Genomic DNA, 24,098 nt, shown 5'->3' on the forward strand with positions numbered 1-24,098 from the left:
TGGTTCTATTTATATGACATTTCTGAGATGACAAGTTTTAGAATGAGCAGTTAATAGGAGAGATCAAGTAGGAGGAAGGTATGTGTAGTTATGAAAGAGCAGCACAGGGGATGCTTATGGTGGCTGAGGTCATAGTTCAGCAGCTCACTTGTGATGGTGGACACATGAATTTTCAAGGGTGATAAAATTGTGCTAAACTAAATATACACATTCACAAATAAAATGTATGAAGTGAAAGGAAACAATGAGAGAACGTTTTGAAAGCCTATTTAAACTTTAAAATGGTACTTGGTTCCTGTGGTTAGAGCCCAACCCTAGTTTAGAGACAGTGGACGGTGTCTGTCTCTCTCTCTTTTATACATACATACACATATGTATGTATGTATATATAATTTTTTTTTTAATTTGTGGAAAGTTTATGATGAACATCTTTTTGGAACCCCATAAGAATTGAATTTGGTTTCCTTTCCTGAAATAGTTCAGTGAAGGTGGAATGAGCTGAGTTTGAGACTAACCAAGTCCTGGGTTAAGATGTAAAATCTTGAAGCTCTGACTGTGGGCAGGTTCCAGAATCATTTATATAAACAGAGCTAAGAACACCCTTCTTCACAGGATTGTGGAGAGGAATAAATGTGATTTGCTTTGTAAGTAAATGTAAGTCATTGTCATTTTTCTCCAGAATCTCTTTGTTTTTTTCCTTCTGTTTTTTATTGAGCTTTCCTCCAGCTCACAATATTCTGCTCTTCTCTGAGAATGTTCTCAGCTGATCTGTAGGCTTCTTTCCTCCCAAGGTGCACTTTCTGTTATGATTTCCTGTTGAATGTCTATAATAAAAGAGTTCAGGAGGCATGTTTGTGTGTGTGAACTCCAGAGTGAATATCTGAATAGCATTCTCTAACCCAGTTGTCCTTTCTACTTCTGTAGGGGAAACCCAAGAAGAAGCTTATTGACAGGAAGAACACGGTAATTGATTTTTAAAAGTTGAGAATTCTTTCCATGTGCATAATAGTATGACCATGCACAGACTAAGCATAACACTTTATATGACCATTTTTAATTTGGCTCAATAGGAATAGTAACATAAAAATGTTTTCTATTGAAAAAGTATTTTGTGGCCACTTTTTATAAACTGAGATTTATTTTCTTATAATTACATGTATATCATTTGAACTAATAATAACCATATTCTTGTTTGGCTATGTGAGAGAGACCAGAGTATTAATGAGATTTCAAGACCATGTTAGATTCAAATAAGAGCTTATGCTTTTGTCCTGACATTCTGAGGCGTATGACCCTGTGCCTTATGGGACTGAGCCGAACTCACTTTCCGTTTGCTGTGGAACTCGAAGGGTGCAAAATACCTGTAACTTTTCATTTGGGCAGAAAGTAGAAATGTGTCAGAGATGGCTTTGCCTCACTGAAGACTTCAGTGACCGCAAAAACTCTTAGCCTAAACATACATCTTCTGGTTATGGAGAGTGTGAGGCTTTACATATACCCTCTTTGTGCTGTACCTCTTTAAAAATAGCAATGTGATGACAATGAGGAAGAAACTTCCTATACACAGCTTTTTGTTTTGCCTGTAAGAGTTAAAACAAAGAGGGAAACTTGGTTTCTCAGCTAGGGCCTTTGAAGCATCAATCTAATTTTTCTTTAAAGAAGGAAAGCATTAAGATTGCCTTTTAATGAAGGGGAAACTGAAGTAAATCAAGTTTGTAGTTTGTTTCCAAATAAAGTCACACTTAGTTTCTAAGTTTTCTCTAGTTTTTAGCCCAGGAATATACTTCCTAGAGCATAGTGCTGTCAGATTGGCGTTGGGAACAGAAAGAATGAATCTTACCCAGTAAGAATATTTGAGATCTGTGAGTTCTGTCCTTCCTTGTTCAGCACTCATTTGTGTCACCATCAGTAGGGGTTTGGTGGTGTAGAGATGTAAACAAATGGAAGCTGGCCTGTGGCGCCTACGCCAGAGCATGGAACAGTGTTAATATATTGAAAAGGATTGAAATGATTCTGGGATGTTCTTTGGCCACAATGGAATTAGATATCAGTAACAATAGAAAAATCCCCAAATGTGGAAATGAAACAACATATTTCTAAATAATCTATGGATCAAGGAAGAAATCACAGGAATTTAGGAAATATTTTGAACTCAGTATAACAATATAGCATCAGAATGTATGGGCTGCAGGTAAAGTAATGCTTTCGAAGGAAATGTAGAGCTTTAAAATGTTAGAAAACTGAGGACTAAAATCACCAATCTAATGTTCATGTTAAGAAACTAGAAAAAGCATAATAATCAAAAATAAGTTTAAAAGAGGGGAAATATTAAAGAGCACAGATAACTGAAAAAAAAAAGAGAAACAATAAAGAAAGTTAACAAAATTCAAAGTTTATTCATGGGTAAGTTACTAAAATTGATAAACCCTTAGATAAACTGATCTAGAAGAACAGAAAGAGAACTCACAGTGCCACTATCAGGGAGAGAAAAGCAGAGTCCTGACAGATTGTAGGGACATAAAAAGAGTTAAAGGACTATTATTAACTACCTTATTCTATTACCCTCTGACATTTAGATAAAATGACTAAATTTCCTCAGTGAGGGGCACTTACCCAAACTGACAAAAACTGAAACAAATTTTGCAGAACACTGTATCCTTTCAGACAATCGAATTTGTAATGAAAAACCTTTCTATAAAGAAAGCTCCACACTTACTGGTTTAACTGGTGAATTCTGTTGGTGAATTCTGTTAGTGACGTGAAAAAGGAACAACACCCATCTTACACAAACTCCTTCCCAGTTCTTTCTATGATACCAACATGACCATGATGCCAAAACCTGATGTTAAAAAAGAAGAAGAAAATATCCTAATATCCTTCACAAGAAAAGTCACAAAGTTTCTTTGAAGAATAGTAATAAATATAGCTAGGCATGGTGGTACAGGTACACACCTACAATCCTAGTGACTTGGAAGGCTGAGGCAGGAGGATGACTTGAGCTAGTAGTTTGAGGCCAGCCTGGGTCTTATCCGAGGGGGAGAGAGAAAGAGAGAGGAAAAATCAGTCTAATCCACCAGTATAGGAAAAGGATATAAGTAAGTGAAATTTACATATGAGTAAGTGAAATTTTCTCCAATGATTCAAGGTTGATTTAACTTTTTTGATTTCTGGTAGTGCTGGGGGCTGATTCCAGGGTCCTGGGCAAGCTAAGCAAGTGCTCTGCTACTGAGCTGCATTCCTGGTCCAGATTTAATATTGGAAAAATGGCAACATAATTCACCACAGAGGAGAAAAACTAAATGATTATTTTATTAGATAACCCCACAGGGGGGAAAAACCCACAGCTGATGAAATACAAAACATATTTTATGAGAAAAACTCAGCAAATCAGGAACAGAAAGGAGCTTCTTCAATCTGATAAAGGCCATATGTGAAAACTATGGCTAACGTCATGCCTGGTAATAAATTGAAGTCCTCCCCTGCTGATCAGTAAGGAGGTAGGTTGTCCACTCACCACTTTTATTCACATTATACTAGAGGCCCTAGGCAATACTATAAAACAAGGAAGAAAAAAACAAAAAGCATACATATGGGAATGGAAGAAGTAAAATAAAATGTCTTTATTCTTGGATAACATAATCAAGTTAGTGTAAAATCCTGAGGCATCCACAAAAGAATTACAAGAACATATAGGTGCTTGTAGTGTAGTGTGAGGTCTTAGGACACATGATCAATATACTAAAATCTGTAGCATTTTAATATACTGACTAATAGTAATTAGAAAGTAAAACAAAATTCTATTTATACTAACATTTAAAAACACAAAATGCTTAGGAATAAATATAATGAGATATGTTTAATACTTAAATGGACCAAAAGCTACAAACTAAAAACTAGTACTAAAGACATGAAGAGAGACCTAAATAAGTGGAGAGAGATGCCTTGCCCTAGGATCAGCAGACTCAGTATTGTTGAAGTACCCGTTCTCTGGATCTAAAGATCCAGTGCAATCTCAATCATTATTCTAGTACCTTTTTTTTTTTTTTTTTTTTGTAGAAATGGACCCACTTTTTATATGGAAATACAAAGAACCTAGAAAATCCCAAGTAATCTTGAGTAATATTTAGAGTACCTGGCTTAAATATTTTAATGCTGTAGTAATCAAGATGGAGGCAAATTTATTATTGCAACAGAATAGCCCAGAAACAGGCCTGTTGTTATATGGTCACTGATTTGTAATAGAAAGCTCATGTTTTCTTTGATATAAGGAGGCTGATTCATAGTAGGATAGGGAATGGATGCATGGGAGGAATAGACAAACTCTGGATAGGGCAGAGGGGTTGGAGGGGAAAGGAGGGAGCATTAATGAGGGGTTAATTAATGATGGTGGAATGTGGATGATCATTATTATCCAAGTACAGGTATGAAGAAACGAATTGGTGTGAATATTCTATGTATACAACCAGAGATATGAAAAATGGTGCTCTATATGTATAATAAGAATTGTAATGCATTCCACTGTCATATATAAATAAAAAAAATAAATAAATATCGAAAGCTGAGGTAATCCAATAGGAAAAGGAGTGGAACCCAGGGAGGGGTGCTCTCCCACAGAGCTACATTCCCAGCCTTTTTTTATTGTTTATTTTGAGACCAAGTTTTGCTAAGTTGCCCAGACTGGCCTTCTGAGTAGCTGGGATTATAGGCATACACCACTGTGCCCAGCTACAGAACTCTTTTAACAAATGGGATTGGAACAACTAGTTATCATATTTTAAATGAACCTCAGCTCTTGTCTGTCTCAGAAATTAGAGGTGATTCATAGACATAAACATAAAAGCTATTCATATAAAATGGTGTTGAGGAAAATATAGAATACTTTTGTCTTTGCATTTGGTAAAGGTTTTTAGATATAACAGCAATAAACAAAAAAATAATTTCCTCAAATTAAAACTTTATCATAAGGTACTATTAAAAAATGATTAGATAAGCCATGGACTGGATGGAAATATTTATCAGATGTATCTGTTGAAGAATTAGAATCTAGAAAATCTACCAAATGCTACAACTCAATAATAAAAAGACATCTAGTTACAAATGGGTAAAATATTTGGACATATACTTCAAAAAGAAGATATGTGCCTCTAAAATCTGGAACAAGACAGGGATGCCCTCTCTCACCACTTCTGTTCAACATAGTTCTCGAAACACTGGCCAGAACAATTAGACGAAAGAAAGGCATAAAAATAGGAAAAGAAGAACTTAAATTATCACTATTTGCAGATGACATGATTCTATACCTAGCAGACCCAAAAGGGTCTACAAAGAAACTATTAGAAATAATAAATGAATTCAGCAAAGTGGCAGGATATAAAATCAACACGCATAAATCAAAGGCATTCCTGTATATCAGTGACAAACCCTCTGAAATGGAAATGAGGACAACCCCTCCATTCAGTATCCTCAAAAATAATAAAATACTTGGGAATCAACCTAACAAAAGAGGTAAAAGACTTATACAATGAAAACTACAGAACCCTAAAGAGAGAAATTGAAGAAGATCTTAGAAGATGGAAAAATATACCCTGTTCATGGATAGGCAGAACTAACATCATCAAAATGGCGATATTACCAAAAGTTCTCTATAGGTTTAATGCAATGCCAATCAAAATCCCAATGGCATTTCTTGTAGAAATAGAGAAAGCAATCATGAAATTCATATGGAAGAATAAAAGATCCAGAATAGCAAAAACAATGCTAAGCAGGAAGTGTGAATCAGGTGGTATAGCGGTACCAGACTTCAAACTATACTACAGAGCAATAGTAACAAAAACAGCATGGTATTGGTACCAAAACAGTAAGGTGGACCAATGGTACAGAATAGAGGACACAGAAACCAACCCACAAAACTATAACTTTCTTATATTTGATAAAGGGGCTAAAAGCATGCAATGGAGGAAGGATAGCATCTTCAACAAATGGTGCTGGGAAAACTGGAAATCCATATGCAACAAAATGAAACTGAATCCCTTTCTCTCGCCATGCACAAAAGTTAACTCAAAATGGATCAAGGAGCTTGATATCAAACCAGAGACAAGGCATCTGATAGAAGAAAAAGTTGGCTACGACCTACATACTGTGGGGTCGGGCTCCAAATTCCTCAATAGGACACCCATAGCACAAGAATTAATATCTAGAATCAACAAATGGGACTTGCTCAAACTAAAAAGTTTTTTCTCAGCAAAAGAAACAATAAGAGAGGTAAATAGGGAGCCTACATCATGGGAACAAATCTTTACTCCTCACACTTCAGATAGAGCCCTAATATCCAGAGTATATAAAGAACTCAAAAAATTAGACAATAAGATAACAAATAACCCAATCAACAAATGGGCCAAGGACCTAAACAGACACTTCTCAGAGGAGGACATACAATCAATCAACAAGTACATGAAAAAATGCTCACCATCTCTAGCAGTCAGAGAAATGCAAATCAAAACCACCCTAAGATATCTCACTCCAGTAAGATTGGCAGCCATTATGAAGTCAAACAACAACAAGTGCTGGCGAGGATGTGGGGAAAAGGGTACACTTGTACATTGTTGGTGGGACTGCAAATTGGTGCAACCAATTTGGAAAGCAGTATGGAGATTTCTTGGAAAGCTGGGAATGGAACCACCATTTGATCCAGCTATTCCCCTTCTGGGTCTATTCCCTAAAGACCTAAAAACAGCATGCTACAGGGACACTGCTACATCGATGTTCATAGCAGTACAATTCACAATAGCAAGACTGTGGAAGCAACCTAGATGCCCATCAATAGATGAATGGATAAAAAAAAATGTGGCATTTATACACAATGGAGTATTACTCTGCATTAAAAAATGACAAAATCATAGAATTTGGAGGGAAATGGATGGCATTAGAGCAGATTATGCTAAGTGAAGCTAGCCAATCCCTAAAAAACAAATGCCAAATGTCTTCTTTGATATAAGGAGAGTAACTAAGAACCGACTAGGGAAGAAGAGCACTAGAAGACGACTAACATTAAACAGGGATGAGAGGTGGGAGGGACAGGGAGAGAGAAGGGAAATTGCATGGAAATGGAAGGAGACCCTTAGGGTTATACAAAATTACATACAAGAGGAAGTGAGGGGAAAGGGAAAAATAATACAAGGGGGAGAAATGAATTACAGTAGAGGGGGTAGAGAGAGAAGAGGGGAGGGGAGGGGAGGGGAGGGGGGATAGTAGAGGATAGGAAAGGCAGCAGAATACAACAGACATGAGTATGTCAATATGTAAATCAGTGGAAGCGTAACTGATGTGACTCTGCAATCTGTATACGGGGTAAAAATGGGAGTTCATAACCCACTTGAATCAAAGTGTGAAATATGATATATCAAGAACTATGTAATGTTTTGAACAACCAATAAAACAAACAAACAAAAAAAAGAAGATATGTGGATAGCCAGGATGCTCATGAAAATGTGCGTAGCAACACAGAGAATTGTGAAATAAAACCATGATATACCACTGAACAGAAGGGCTATATTATTATAATTATTCTGTTTGGGGGTAGAGCTAACAATTCTTATATCGTACCTTTAGTAGTTTTAACTGGTACAAGCACTTTAAACAAAGCATCTGTCTTGTTATAAAGCCTAGTAAATTCTACTCTGAGTCCTCCTCCCAGATGAAATGAAAGACATAATCACAAAATGATTATACAGATAGGTTCATAATAGCTTTACTCATAATATTCCAAAACAAGAATTAACATAGGTGTCCAACAGCAGGAGAGTAGATAAATTGGATTGTTCAGACAATGCCTGCCACTCTATAATAAAAGTTGATGCATTCTGATATACCTAACACGGATGAACTTCAGAAACATACTGAATACAAGAAGCTTTACACAAAAGAATTCAGACTGTATGGTTCCTTTTATTTTGAGGTTTTGAAGCAGGTAAAATGATGAAAACATGATGAAAAACTCAGTCACCGATTGACTTTAAGGTGTTAGGGAGGAATTGGCTGGAAATAGGCACAAGAAATTTCTGAGTTGATAGTAATGTTAGAGTTTGGGTTATGAAGTTTTAGGCATTTGTTAAAACTTTTTAAACGACATTTAATATTTGGATATTTCACTCTTTTAAGTTTTTTCTCCAAAAAAATCTTGTAAAACAAATATTGAATTCCAAATAGTAATGATTGTGAATTGAAATGTATAGGAGCAAAGTGCACTATTGGTCTGAAACTTGGGAATGCTTTGCAAATTAAATGGGTTGATGGATGGAGAGAGGAATATATGATTGCATATAGATACGATGGAACAAATGCAGTGAAGGAGTCATTGTAGAGACTAGATGGTGGGTAGGTGTACGATGTTCATTTTATAATTCTTTTAACTTCTGTTTAAATATTTTTATAATAAAACATTGAAAAAATAAAATGAAATAGATATAACTAAAAGATATTATAACTTATTCATAGAGAATTGAATTACTGATTAGCCAGTGATCAACAAGATGGCTATTACCCAGAGTAGCTGTCAGATTCACACCTTTCCCCAGCATTCCGTCTTCTCCAGCCCTTGTACTATGGAATTTATCTGTTCTTCCAGAACCTTTTCATTCATACTTAAAAATGCCTGTAGAGAAGGAAATTCATAAATGCTTTTCTGTATCTCTTGAGCTTTTAGGATTTGTGTTTTCAGAAGCTTTTTACTGATAATTACCCTAAAAGAAATCAATTTTTCCCGAAAGAATTGCATTCTACTAGGCATGGTGGTGTATACCTATAATCCCAGCAGCTCAGGAGGCTGAGGCAGGATGATCACAAGTTCAATGCCAACCTCAGCAACTTAGTGAGGCCCTAAGAACTTAGTGAGACCCTGTCTCAAAAAAAAAAAAAAAAAAAAAAAAGTTTGAAAAAGGGCTGGAGATGTGGCTCAGTAGTTAAGTGCCCCTGGGTTCAATCCCTGGTACCAAAAAAGAAAGAAAGAAAGAAATGTGTTTTTGGCAGTTTAGGCAGAAACAATTTTATTTATTTAGTGGACATTGGTTCATGAGCATAAACTTACTAGACTTTAAATCACATTAACTTTTTTAAAAACTTGTCCTTGTGAGCACATAGGATAGGATAGAAATGTCATGTCTGCCTGTTTTAATGTTTGCCTATACAACTATCAGATTTGACCAGGTTGGCCAGATACTATTAAATAAATGGTTTGGGATGATTTTATTTATTTTATTGTTTTACTTCCTAAGTATCTATTTTCATACCTCTGTGTTTGAGACTCATCTCAAAAAAAAAAAAGAAAGTTCGTTAATTAGCTTCCCACTTCCCATACCTGTTCCCAGTGTCAGGACCTTACTCTTGGCTCAAAATCCTGTTCTGAAGAGAACACTTTCAAAAGATTCAATGCCTTCTCCATCCTCCCAGAAAGTTCTAACTGGCCTAAAAGAAAATAGCCTGTCCATCACACTTAGAAACTGAAAACTCCCAGAGGAACTAGGATGATTCCTTGACCTGAAAGGGAATATATTTTGAGTTCTAGAGAGTTCAGAAATAACAGGTCCTGAGTTCTCAGCACTCAGAGTTAGCTGCATGTTTTCAGACACTGCCATGGATCCTTCTTTCCTGACTCAATTACCCAGCACCCCCTCTCTTTCTTGTGACCTGCTTATCTCTGTCTGCCCAGTACTTCATCCAGTTCTTGTCAGAATTCTACTTGAAATCAAACATTTCCCAATTTCAATTCGTCTTATTTAACGAGTGCTGTAGCTGCTAGCGGCCCCTTTTCTCCATCTCATTTCTCATCTATGACCTGAGTTTGACCTCGTCCTTCATCTATGCCTTCCCTTGTCTGTGCCTCTGACTGTAACTCTGACTTTCACTCCACACCTGGAGAGTTCTGCTACCTCTCCCACCTCCTCCTGGGGTTAAGCAAGACATAAAGGAGGGCAGTGGCCTCAGCAGGTCCTCATGTTGGGACGCTTGAGACTTGGTGAGGTCCTCAGTCTTGTTAACTTTTCAGTGAGACACTTCCCCTGTGAGTCTTAAACATTATCTTTAGGTAGATTTTTGTTTAGAACCTTTTTAAAAATTCAGAGAGGCCATTAATGAGGTTTCAATAGAATTCCTATATTCCCCTTTATCTATCAAACCTTTTAGAATTCACTGTAGTTATCATTCCCAGTCACCTGGTCCTTACAGAATTCTCAGTTAACAGGGATGAAGGAGAGAACTTTCCAAAGGCTGTAGCTATCCTGTTGTTCTCCCCTAGGATGGCTATGGATGGAGCACCAGAACTGAAGGTAGAAAGTGTGAACTCAAAGGCCAAGCTTCATGCTGCTCTTTACGAGAGAAAGCTCCTGTCTCTGGAGGTGCGAAAACGTAGAAGACGGAGTGGCAGATTGAGGGCAGTGAGGCCAAAATACCCAGGTACCTGCCTGTGAGCTTTCACCAAGCTATGTAATCTGGGTCGGCACTTAATGAGTCAGAACTTTCCTCTTCACATGCACTCATTTTTGTTGTATAGTACTTTTCTCTGAATCTTAATTTCAAAACAATTTTTAGACCCTTTTGAATGGAAACAAATATTTCCATTCAAAGCATATAGCATTTGGCTCTTGCCCTTATTTTGCTATCATACAAATACCTAATACTTTAGAAATGATGTTACCCTGAGTTTAATGGAATTTTGATCAGTGCTCTTGGGTTTTTGCTGATTAGGTAAGTCCAGTTCATCCTTTGAAATTGCAAAATGATATAGACAAAGGAGAATTTCCTTCTCTCTCAGATTCTCCCATGTTGTAGGGTCTACTTTTAATTCACTAATAGACTGATGTCCTCTTGCCCTTGGTGCTGCCCTCCTTATAGAGCCCCTGTATCAGGCAGCATGTTAGTCACTGGGCTTTCGTTGGGAAATAAAAAAGATACGGTTCTTCCAGAGCTTACAAGGCAGTGGAGGAAAGGGCGATGAGTAAACACATAGGAAGCCATATTCCTTATGCCTCTGTGACAGGTGCTTTTCTAAAAACCCTAGCACACTACAGAGATCACTCAATTGGGTGGTTTTTGTTTTGTTTTTGTGGGGAGGAGAGGGTTTCATTTATTGTTTAAACTGTTGATATGATGAGAAATATCAACTTGAATGAAGATAATCTCTTTTTACAATATATGCAATTAGAGAGTGACATGTGGTTGCTGCTAATTTTGTACCTTGTTTGTGGTTTTATTTAGAACTGGGTTTTTACTACAAAGATAAAAGGAAGGTATTGGGAGAGAGGAAAATTTAATCCTTTTTTCAGCAACATTAGTGATTCTTCGCATTTAGTGATTACCCAACCAGCTGAAATGAATGTTAAAACTGAGACAGAGAGTGAAGAGGAGGAAGAAGTGGCATTAGACAATGAAGATGAAGAGCAGGAAGCTTCCCAGGAGGAGTCTGCAGGGTCTCTTGGAGAAAATCAAGCCAAATATTCACCCTCATTGACTGTTATGGTAGAAAATTCATCCAAAGAAAATTCCATGAAGGTTCTCGAATGGAGTAATAAAGGTGAACAGGGCTGCAAAATTGACACTCAGGAGCCAGAGCCGAAGTTCAACCTGATGCAGATTCTGCAAGATAATGGAAACCTAAGGCAAGTGATTTTTTGTAATTATAATAGTGAAACTGATTGTGGCTCATTTGTGGTGTGTACCTGGTACTTTTTTTTTTTTTTAATGGCCTGACAGTCATTTTTTATTCAATATTCACAGGAATCCTATGAACTAATGACTATGATTGGACATTGCTATTGTGAAGGCATCCGGGCCTTAGGTTAAGCACCTTGTCCACAGTAGAGCTATGACACAAACTCAGGTCTTATTGGGCCAACAAATATTTGGTGGGCATTAGTCTCAGTTGCTAAGAGCACAAGGTTCCAGACAAGTTGCTCAAGTAGTTCAGGGTTGAGTTTGGGAGACCCTTAAGGACCTGGGACTCTGTACCCTGGTAAGAACAAAGTGTTCTTAGGTCACAGAAAAAGGAATAATGGTGAGTCTTTGAAGGGCTAGAAAGGCGCATGGAGGAGGCAGACTACACCAGGCCCTGGCTGATGAATATAGGGCTTCAGGAAGCTTGGGCAGTACCAACTCCATATTGGAGCACTAGGTATAACCACTAGTTATAAAAATAGAATTGTATAGGCATTCATTTGGTTCCTTAACAAATATTTCCTGAGCACCTGCCCTGTGCCAAGAGTTTTGCTAGGCATTACGATGGGGACCAAGACAGGCTTGTGGAGCTTGTGGTCTAGTCTGGTGGGGAATACTGACAGTAAACAGGGACACAAGGCAGCTCCAAGTGGTGAGAAATACTCTGAAGATAGTATCTGGTGTCATGTTCAAGTGATTGGGTAGAGGCTGACTTAGATTGTGGTGGTCAGGCATGGAGAGGCAACCTTTTAGGTGAGTTTTGAATAATGAGGAGTCAGTCATGAGAATGTCAAGTGGCAGAATACTTGAGGCAGAACAGGAAATACAAGGTCCTGAAATTGGGATGAGCATGATGTGTCTATGAGACACATACTAGAGTAGCAGAGAATTGTGTGGACAGAAGAACGTGGAGAGAAATGACACTAACGAGTGGATGATGGTAAATTCCAAAATTAAGAGGAGCCAGGGCTTTATTTTCTGGATATTTTTTAGACAGATGCATGATTGTCCAGTCTAATTTAAAAAAAAAAAAATTGCAGTTGCATTTTGGGTCAATCAAAGGTCAGAGAGGTGAGTTTGGGACAGTTGGGATGTTCAGGACCAGGAAGATGAAGGTATTGACCAGAGCAGTGGCTGTAAGAATGGAGAGAATGGGATGGGCTTAGTGGGATTTCATGGTACAAGTGACAATCTCTAAGTGTTCACATTTGTCAACCTGTTGATGCCATTGGTCATCATAAGGGATGTAGGAGTTATTTCATAAAGAAAAAATAGGTTTTATTTAAGACAGAGTGAAGACAGTGAAAGTACAGCTTTGTAGGTCAAGGCCTTCCAAGCGGGTGGAATTGGCAGTTCTGTAATTCAGCAAGGAGAAAAGCAAGAGCATGGGGCCCTGGGGAACACCACTGTTTAATGAGGAAGTCAGTAAAAAGACCTAGAATTAGAGAGGCATACATGTGGGAGGGAGTAGTACATAGAAAAGCTCTAAGAGGAGATTTGGGGCCTTTACAATGCCTTTAACCACTCAAGTAGTGATAAAGAGTGAAAATAGACTCCTAGATTTGTGAGCTGAAGAACCAAGAAAATAGTGTGAAGGAACTTTTTCAAAGGGCTTGGCAATGAGAGGGAGGTAAGACCGCATCAGGGAGGAACCAGCTAAGAGAAAGCGATATTCTTTGTAAAAGAGGGATTCTGGAGCTTATTAGTAGATTAAGGGGAGGGGTTTGATGGACAGGATTAGAAATGTGGAAATGGGTATATTGGCCGAGAAAGATCCTAAAGCAATGTAGAAAGAGGCTGGGAAGGGGTATCTCTTTCTAAAAGTCGGAAGAAGAGGACTGTGGGAAGAAGATAATAGGTAGACACTAAAGAGCAGCGAGGTGTTGGTGTTTTTGCATGATGGCCTTTATTTTCTAGTTAGAGGCCAGCGCTCATACTGAGAGGCAGGAGGGTGACATTGGCATGCAAAGGCATAGATTTCAGATTTGTACCAGAGTCATGGAGAATGAGAATAGGTCATTCGTGAGCTCAGGTCCTATGAACTCAATCAGTATACCCAGACACTGGCTTTTAGTGCTGCCAACTGATTATGTGATCATAGGCAAGTCAAAGAGCTTCTGTAGGCCTCAGTTTCCTTTCCTGTCAAGCCAAGGTGTGGGGTTAGACAACGGTTTTTCCAACTGCTTTCTGGAGGGGAAAAAAAGATTCCAGTGAATTGAAAATAGAACATCTGAAAACCACTGGACTGTATCCTGAGCTCCCTTCCAGCAATAACATTTTCCTTAGCTGTTATAGAAATAAATTACTTCTTCATAAATCTCAGGGATCTCATTTTCAACAAGTAAACTGTTAAAATTGCAGGGTGCATTTGTGTAGATGAGCAGATTTTAGACTGTGTTCCCCAAAGCTGCTTGTTGTCCTGTGGGGCATCTCAGTAGCTGGTGAGAAGTCTGGGGAGGGGCAACGTCAAGGGCTTGAGACTGCAGGCACAGCCTCCTTGTTGTGTGTTTTATATGCTGAGCATCTATACAACCTGTTGGGTTTTAAAAATAAGTTCCTTTTGCTTTAAATCCTTCTGGTTTTCATTCTTTCTTTTTTGCTGGAGTGGGGTGTATGCTGCAAGTGACTAGCTGATCAACAACTTTGAGACAATCTTAGAATTAACATTCCAGGCATCTCTTCAGTAAAGTTTATAGAAATGAAAATCTCAGTACTTTTCCATTTGACTTGCAACAAAACAACGATCGAAATACCAACTTATGAGCAATAATTCCCTCTCCAAAAGACCTTCATGCTTTAATATAAAGGGACCAATCGATGCAGTTGAGTATTCTGCTACATTTGGAGATGTCTAAAGCACTTTTTTGCTTATTATATTACATGTGAATTTGTTTCCCAAAGCAAACAATGTTTTTAATGTATTTTGACTTGAAAGTCATTTGTTATGGAGACAAAGCTTATGGAGATGGCTGAGGGGGAAATAGTAGATATACTTTCTAGATGAACAAGAATATAATTGTTGAAAACATTTGGAAATACAAATTTATTGTTTCAGATTCATATTGTGCTCCCATAAATTATCCCTGGCAGTAACAGAGATTTGGCCTTATTTATATATATAGTCCATGTTCTGAAGCTCTTATGTATGAAACTCTAAAGAGCAAATGGACACCCAGCCCAACTCCCTTGCCCTGGAATCCTGCAAAGACACACAGAACCTAGACCCGGGCCCTCTTGGGATTTCCAGTTTGCTCTGGACAAACCCTTCATCCTAATCTTGGGGGACAGTGAGTAGAAAGCATCCAGTGACTGCATGTGTGAGGATTGTAAACAGAGTTTGTGTTGGGCCCTAATCATCGCTGATGTAATTTTGGCTACAGTGCCAGAAGGCCGATCAGCTGAAGTAACCAAAATCTTGCCTGAAAGAAAACAGATCTGCCACAGTTAGCAGCTGAAGTGAAAATCATCACTGTCTCCCCAATACCTCTGTCTTTCCTGCTATAGCTTGATCACATTCCCTTGTCTAGGCAGAAGAAGGATGGATTCTTCAGCAAAGTTGCTGTGGTGCTTGCCACTATTGCTAAGGCTTTCTTTTCCCTCACTGAACATCTGGGCTTGTCCCAGCCCATTGGTTTATCTATGCCAAACTCTGTTGGACCTCATTCATTTGTTCTGGGCTCTAGCCACTCCTGTCTTGTACTTGAGAAAAGCATGACCTTAAAATATGGTCTGAAAAGTTCCTTTTGTAGGATTTATCAATTTCCTGTTTCAGAGGTTTAGCACATGAGAAATCTTAGTTGGCATAACAAAATCCATACTTTTGTACTCTCTGATAAATATGTCCTCAAGGGCCTCCAATGCAAAAAGAATCAGTAACAAACACACACACACACACATACACACCAAAAACAAACCAAAAAAAACAAACAAAAAACAAACAAACAAAAACACAAAACCGTATTATAGTGTTTCTTGTGAGGATTCAGTACTTTTGTCCAGTCTCCCAAGAAAGGTGTTAAAAAGTTCAAATAGCTGGCTGCAGTGGCACATACCTGTAATCCCAGCAGTCGGGAGGCTGAGAGAATGGCTAGTTCAAAGCCAGCCTCAGCAACAGCAAGTAAGACCCTATCTCTAAATAAAATACAAAATAGGGCTGGGGATGTGGCCAAGTGCCCCTGAGTTCAATTCCCAGTACCACCCCCCCAACCCGGAAAAAAGAAAAGTTCAAATAGACAACAGGATGAGTAGGAAATCTGTTTTTTCTGTTCTTGTTGCCCCCCCCCATACCAGTAGTGAGAGTATAAATAGGATTCTCTATCTCTGATCCTTTTAATAAGAAAAAAAAAAATTAAACCTCATGTATTGCTTAGAACTGGGGCTCTTTATCTAATATATGATGGCTTTATATTTCTTAGCCATCCTAATGGAAGGATCATCAAAGGCCACTTTGAGAGAGGCAGGTACACATTTGGTAGAATTATCATTCTGTCTCATAACCGTGTGTTGTTTTGGATTTCTGTAGCAAAGTGCAGGCCCGAATAGCATTCTCTGCCTATCTCCAGCATGTTCAAGTTCGCCTGACGAAGGACAGTGGAGGTCAGACCCTCAGTGCCAGTTGGGCTGCCAAAGAGGATGAACAGATGGTGAGGCTCTTCCCCTTGGAACCTTCAACTCTCCCTTTCTCTTTTGTTTTTATTTTCCCTTCTCCTTCTTTCCTTTTTACCTCCTACCTTCCCCCCTTTTCTCTTCTGTATATTCTTCTGGTGGAAGAATTATTGCACAGTAAAGTTTCTAGATTACTCTTACTTTAATGTGATGTGACACAAATCTTTGACCTGGATCCAGGTTCATTATGCTAGTTAGGGAGCGCATTGATTTATTTCATTTGGAAATGGAAATTGATTGATCCTTTGATGTTAAGGCCTGTGTAAAACCCTCAAAGAGAATAACAATTTACTGTCTTATCTCAAACATCCTCATGTTTTATTGACTCTGAGATGGGCATGGTCATCCCCATTTTATAGGTGAGGAAACAGAGACTTACAGAGAAGCAAGGTCTGTTGTTCCCCAGCTTCTGTTTGGTGGACTGGAACAACTTGAGCCCAGGTGTTACATCTGCACCTGCCTTGATCTTGCACTTTTTCCAGGTGTCATAGACTATTTGTTTTTTTGTCCTAAAGAGTCACCTGAGCTCTTTGAAAGTCACCACCTTGTCATAGTCCCTCAGAACACACTGTCCTCTAACTTAACGTTTTTTCTTTACCAGTTGTACCTTTATAAAATTCTTGGCTTTCTGAAATCAACCTTGGGTGGTAATTTTGACTGTATACCAATCACTTGAACATGTTAGGGTTTAACATTCTAGGAAGGCTTTGTTGTTGTTGTTGCTGTTGTTGTTGTTGGATCACAGTGATAGGGAACTTAAAACTCTTTGGTAAGGCCAGCACTTACAAAAGAAGCCACAATCCTTACATAGGGTTTTTTACAACAGGGATCTGTCACCAAAAAGAGAGGGGCCTTTAAGTCTGAGAAAGTTGCATCCTTTATCCCACTCAGTGGTGACCCTACTCTAATTTTGAGTCTTTCACATACAAAAGGCAAGTCTTTATGTGAGGCTTGTTATAAAAACATGTTGGTTATTCCAGAAAACAACTTGTTAATTTCAAGTAGCCAGTACAACCCAGAGATAAAAACTTGTGTGTTGTGAATAATCCTTCAACCATCAGTGGAAAATGTTAGCTCTGCTCTTTCCAAGTGGAAAATTGAGACTGCCTTTTTGAGAGTCAGTTTGTCTGCTCCACTGTGAAAAAATAATGTTTTAATATAGCAACTTAAACCACCCTATAGTAAAGACAGCAGAGTGGAACTGTGAAATCCAACCCTCTGGTTATGAGACTGTTCACTTAGTGCTGGAGTCAATTGGCACGGAAGGACAATGAACCAAAATCAAATTCAAGAAGAAAAGAACATAGCTTGAAAGAAAGTAACTGCTGAAATGCTGGCTTAGAGTCACTCAGGATTTCTATGAGGCTTTCTATATGAATATGTAAATTCACCACTACAAATTTAACACCAGCTCTGTGATGTCTTTCTTGAAAATATATCCAGAGAGCAAACCCAGACTTATTGTGACAATTGTGACCGTGGTTTTGGTTATGAGGAAGGTAGTTGTAGAGCTGCCCTCTCTGGTCTGAGTTAGGTTTGAGATTCTTTATCTCATAACTCACAGAAGGCCCATCATTTGAAAGCCATTTTATTGTGCTGATGGGGCGACATCCTCTTTCAGGCTCTTGCTCCTGTAAAGTCTCTGAAGCATTTGCAATGTTCTGAGTTATCTGATTAGTATCTGTTCAGGTTTCAATCCTTTGCCTGCATCTTAAGTGTGATGTATTCTTTCTTTCCCTTCAGGACTTTCTACTGTACCCCCCTTGGCAATCCCCAATTCTGGAAGCTCCCTTATATTTGGGGAGGGAAAAAAAGGTCATTACCTTCAAACTACTATATCTTTATCACCAAACTTTTTAAATCAGTAGCGTCTGCTGTGTACCCCTTTCCTTCATTATTGGTGCACATCAGCGTGTCTTCCTTCCCTCTTTACTGGAAGATGTCCTCTCAAAGCTACCCTGCAGTGGCCAGATCAGGGGTTTGTCTTGGTCATGGTCCTTTCCAGTTCCAGACTTCAGGAAGTCCTGACAGAGGGACCCATTTCTCCCTTGGCCCTCATGGCATTTTCTCCTGTGTTTCTTTCTGTTCTAACATTTCTACCCTGTGTTTTCCACCTCCATTCTTTCTCCTCTTTTTCTGTCTCTAAGTGTGACTATTTCTATTCTTTTTTAAATTTTTTTATTTTTTGTAGTTGTAGATGTACAGAATGCCTTTATTTTATTTGTTTATTTTTATGTGGTGCCAAGGATTGAACCCAGTGCCTCATGCATGCCAGGCAAGCATTCTGCCACTAAGCCACACCCCCAGCCCTCTGTTCTTTTTCTGCTTTCTCACCTTTGATGATTTCGTCTGCTCCTAGACTGACTTTGAATGTTGCCATCCCTCAATAGCTCCATTTGGGCTGGGGATGTGGCTCAAGCGGCAGCGTGCTCGCCTGGCATGCGTGCGGCCCGGATTCGATCCTCAGCACCACATACAAACAAAGATGTTGTGTCCGCCGATAACTAAAAAATAAATATTAAAAAAATTCTCTCTCTCTCTCTCTCTCTCTCTCTCTCTCTCTCTCTCTCTCTCTTTTTTTAAAAAAAAAAAAAAGCTCCATTTGATCACCTTAATAGAAGTGAGATCTTCCCTTTGGGTTTATCATAGGACCATTTATAAATGTAATTTAACAACTACTACCTTTTTGCACATTTGATTTTCTCATTCTTAACTTATTGAGTGAAGAAAATAAGAGTCTTTTGTTTTGCCTTCTGTATCCTTCTTAAACCTAACATGTTTGCTCTGGATCTTGTTCGTCAGGATGTATAACAGACCTCTTCTGACATCTCTATTGTCTAATCCCATCATAGCATGACTTCTGTTGATTAACACAAGCCCTACTTTTTTCCTTCCCCATTTTTTACTTTATAGGAGTTGGTTGTTCGTTTCCTTAAACGAGCATCAAGTAACCTGCAGCATTCACTGAGGATGGTATTACCTAGTCGACGATTGGCACTTCTAGAGCGCAGAAGAATCCTCGCCCACCAACTAGGTGACTTTATCATTGTGTACAACAAGGTAAGTTATTAGTCTGGGGGTCTTCTGCATTGAGTTGTAACACATCATCAGTCACACGCTGTACACCTCTATCCAGCTTCTGTTCTGTGGCTCCATCAACCCTGTTGCCTTGCTGTGAGGGGGAGAGGAATCCCACACTTTAACCTGGTTGGGTTGAAAAGCTACTTATTATTTCTGAAAACCCAGTGGCCATAGTTAACACTTATCAGAAGTTCCATTCCTTTTGAGCTCTGTCATACCCGAGATGAATTCTGACATATGTGCATCTGTATTATTGCTATTGGCCTGTAGACAATGGTAAGTTGACTCTAGAGAGAGAATTGGAACTGTGATTTAATATGATGACATATTTTTTTCAGAGAGTTAGCTTTTCTTCTCCAAAACATTTTACAACCAAGCCCAAGAAATACACTATTTAATTGTGATTTTTGCAAAGTGTCTTATATCCAATAGCCTCAGAATATATTAAAAATATTACTTGGGAGTGAAAAAGGTATAGGTTATGTTACAGAAGGAAGAACTGAGGCCTAAAAAAGTGTAACTGAATTTTCTAAAGTTACGTGTAATTGTAGAAGACTGTCGACCCTCCATACCCATATACCCAATTTACTCCAGCTCTACTGAAAATTCTGTTGTATCTTGCATGAATAAAAAATTTATTCAAGTTGAGCTGTGCATGGTGGCATATGCCTATAATCCCAGTTGCCTCAATGTTTGAAGCATGAGGATCGCAAGTTTGAGGCCAGCCTTAGCAATTTAGCAAGGCTCCTATGCCACTTAGTGAGACCTTTTTTCAAACTAGAAAGGGCTGGGGTTTTAACTTACTGGTAGAGTACTTTTCTGGAATGCACAAGGCCCTGAGTTTGATGCCTAGCACCAGTTGGGGTCGGGGAGGGAGAATTCATTATTTTGGAAGTTGGTGTAAGAGGATCTTCCAAGACATCTTTCCTGTCCAAAGCGCAACAAAATACTGTGTCTCTGCAATGCCACAATATTGTTAAAGCCACGTGTCTGATCACAGATGTTACTAAGTTCCTATCAAAAGCTCTTTCATAACAGGCCATACAAACAGAAAGTACAACCATGGTAAAAATCTACATTTATTCAGCAACTCTTACTTGGGAATTTCAAAACATCTCATGAATTAATGACCAAGAGTAATATATCAAGTTTATAGGTGGCAAAAATACATGGAAGAATAAAAAGTGTTTACTATAAGGAACAATTAACCCAAGGGCAATGAAACCACATGACGAAGTGTGCATTTATCAGGAGTCAGTTTTATCTTGTTGTTTTTCTGTGGGGTTGGGCTTGGATAGGAAACAGAACAAATGGCTGAAAAGAAATCAAAGAAGAAACTTGAAGAGGAGGAGGAAGATGGGGTGAATACAGAAAACTTTCAGGATTTCATCAGGCGAGCAAGGTAGAAGACACTTTTGATTAATAAAAGCCACCCTTATTCTTTCTTCCGTACTGTTCATTGAATACCCCAAATTCCCTTGTTTCTGACACACAGATATGAATTAAATCACTCTCAGAAGGAGCAGAAATTTCATAGGCTTAGCCTTTCCCTATCTCAGCCAATTACATTGCTGTTGTCCTGGTTTCAGTTATCAAAACACTGCTCTGGGTGTCTGGGCTGTAGATCTAGACAGTTTTTAAAGTGCATACCACTAAAAGTACTGAGAAAAGCTTTTGGAAATTTGAAGTTAGAGCCTTTTAGTGTTTTCTGGGTCTGACTTTGTCCCTGATGTACTGATATCTCCACATGGAGATGGCCAAATTTTGCCTATATTGAGTGGATTAAGAGTTTTTCACCTCTGTGATAGTTACACCTAAATTATATACAACAGAACAAGTTTTTCCTGCTTAAGATTAACCTTTGGGAATTGAAAGTCTCAGTATTCAAGTCTGTCTTGATACAAATCAGCCAGGCCATTTTGTCCTTTGACATTATTTCCAAAGGATGAGATAATAAAAGCACATAGTTTTAAATTTCGTAAAAGCTCATACTGGAGAACCTTTTCTAACTAGAAAGTTGTGCAGACTAAAAAAATGCAAGGTTAGAGCAACTGACTGCACACCCCATTAATTAGGCTCCAATTATCAAATCACAGTCCGGAGAAAAAATCAGTAGAAAATCAGCTCTCTCCGTGTCAGTCCCCGGCACAGAATGACTTTTGTGTAATATCTTGTATAGGCCTCACTGTAGCCTCCATGCCATGCTCTTAAACATAGCAAACAAATAGGTCATTTTGTGGCCGTTCTATAATTAATATTTGCTACTTCTTTGCAGTTTTGGGGTTTTGGGTAAAATAGGTATAGAAATAAAGCAAAAAACAGTTTTTTTACATCAACATTATAAAAATAGAATAGAGTAAGTAGGTCCAGAGAATAGCTCTATTTTTAAAGCTAAAAGATTCATTTCTGGATCCTCCTCAGGGTCTTCAAAAATCCCTAAAATATAAAAGAGAAGAAAATCCAAACTTTTAAAAAATGATGTGTATTTCTCTAGCAGAACTATTGGATATTAAAAATGAATCATATATACTGTTAACTAATGTAGATTTGGAAAGGAAATAAATGAGATTATATTTACTATTGATTGTGGATTGAGCATTGATTACTGGAAAATATGTGGTAGTGTCAGTTCTTCTTTTATTGAGTTTTTGCAAGTATGCGGATACCTTTGTCAGGACTGATAATTTCAAATGCCAGGCAGCAGAGGATAAGACAGGAATGGTGCAGCTTGTTGTTTAACCAACTATATCCTTTGCCTATTTTGTGAAGGGCCAAATAAAATACACTGCCAGGCAAAGGCAGTGTATTTTACACTGTTTGCCGCCCATTTTAGCTCGTTGGTAGTCACTTGAAGTAGTTACCTTGTGGGCACCAGGCTACTACGGAAACCTTGGGGTTTATGCTGAGATTCATAGAAATGTTTTCCTATGTATGTCCTTATTGGTGTATTGGAATGTAGGTCCTTTGTAATAATGCAAGCATGCTTTGCTGATTTGAGGACCAGCTATAGAACATAGTTTTCAGGAAAAAGAAAAGAAAAAGGCCATCCAGAAGCTGCTACAGAAGTTACCAAATTCATGCATGTATATCTTGACTGGATAGGCCTCATGTTTCTTTATAATAATTTCCATTTTATGGATGTTCATATAGTTTTAGCAATTCTAAGTGACCTTAGAGACCATGTATTTGAGTCTCCTGCATCATACAAATGGTTAGAGAGTCCTACTGTGGTCACACTGGTGGGTCCTCCTTAATTCTGACATAAGCAATTAAAATGATAAGTAGCTCTTTCAGTAAAGATGCATCAGTTATCTAGAAATTGGATAGGCAACCCAAAGAGCCAGATAATGAATGTTTCAGACTCCATAGCTATGAATAGTATTTTTCTCATATTCTTTTAAATACATATATACATATATATGTGTTTTATTTATATGTATAAATATATAAACTTATTCACTGGTGGCCTGTAGTCTAAAGTTTGGTGACTCCTGACCAAGAGCATGGTTGTCTAGTAAACCTTTCCATGGTGACTTCTGAGCACTTGAAGTGTGACTAGTGTAATTCAGAAAAAAATCTTTATTTATCTAATTTTAATTAAATTTAAATGTCCCATATGACTAGTGGTTGCCATTGCAGATAGTACAGATCTAGAAAATTCCATGTGGGATGAATAAAACCTTACCACACTTTATATTTTTTAGATTGGCTTCATTTATACTTCTTTTTTAACCATCTATTAATGACATATTTTCAGCTTGTGCTTTTTGTTTTTCCTTCTCCAGTTTATTCTGTTTCCATAATAAAATCTACTGGAAAGATTTTTCAGAACAGCTTCCTGTGCTGACCAAACTTTTTCTCATTTCAGTGAGGCTGAATTGGAGGAGGTATTGACTTTTTATACCCAAAAAAACAAGTCTGCAAGTGTCTTCCTGGGGACCCACACTAAAACTTCTAAGAACAGCAGCAGTTATTCAGATAGTGGGGCAAAAGGTGGTAAGTGTGCTGGTTGTTGAATGAAAAATGAGAATAGGTGAAAAAGTGGAGGTGCAGGGGAGCGGAGAGAATGATGGGCTGGCTGAGCATCCCGGGGTGAAACTGCAGCATGGGGCTGGAACTGGAGAAGGGCTGCAGCACTTCCTGTCCTCAGAGCAGAAGACGGGCATGGTCTGGGTTTTTTGTTTCTTTCATGATAATTAATAGCAGAGAGCTTTTCAGGAAATGCTAATAATAGCTAGCTAACATTTAGTGAATACTTATCTTACAATCTGTTGGACATGGTCTTATTTTTTACTTCCTAAAACCACATGGAGTAGGTCTTGTTTTTAAACTTCTTGATGCATAAGAAAATGAGCTAAAAGAACCAAGTAAAACTTCACCACAAAGACAAGACTTAGACCCCTGGTCTGCCTGACTCCAAGTTTGTGCCCTCAGTGTGCTCTCTTTGCCTCTCCTAAGGCTTATTTCTCATTCTTGTCAAGTGAGACCCCCCTCAACACCACGGGCATTTGGGGTAGGAAAATTTTTTGTTGTGTGGGGCTGTTCTGTACCTGGTGAGATGTCTGATGTCATTGGTCCCAACCCCAAATGCCATTGGCTTTCCCTCAGGCATTGATAACTCAGAATTTTCTCACATGCTTCTAAAAGTT

General features: G+C 38.4%; 1 protein-coding gene across 22 annotated transcripts in view; it reads left to right on the forward strand.

The window, feature by feature from the left end:
• Positions 1-24,098, forward strand: part of TTLL5 (tubulin tyrosine ligase like 5) — a 268,480-nt gene that overhangs the window by 90,386 nt on the left and 153,996 nt on the right. For 18 of the 22 annotated variants that reach the window (XR_014021375.1, XM_081289244.1, XM_081289238.1 and 15 more), the window contains 7 exons: positions 925-963; positions 10,289-10,446; positions 11,342-11,648; positions 16,226-16,346; positions 19,282-19,428; positions 20,748-20,851; positions 23,318-23,445. Coding sequence is in view for 21 of the 22 variants with exons in the window: in XM_081289244.1 (XP_081145370.1) it covers positions 925-963; positions 10,289-10,446; positions 11,342-11,648; positions 16,226-16,346; positions 19,282-19,428; positions 20,748-20,851; positions 23,318-23,445 (1,004 nt within the window). In the remaining variant the exon portion in view is untranslated. Of the gene's footprint in view, positions 1-924; positions 964-10,288; positions 10,447-11,315; positions 11,649-16,225; positions 16,347-19,281; positions 19,429-20,747; positions 20,852-23,317; positions 23,446-24,098 lie in introns of those variants that run through there. The other 4 variants (XM_081289250.1, XM_081289254.1, XM_081289252.1 and 1 more) reach the window with 3 other exon arrangements.

Source organism: Spermophilus citellus, assembly GCF_964194105.1.
Source record: "Spermophilus citellus genome assembly, chromosome: 4".
NCBI lineage: Eukaryota > Metazoa > Chordata > Mammalia > Rodentia > Sciuridae > Spermophilus > Spermophilus citellus.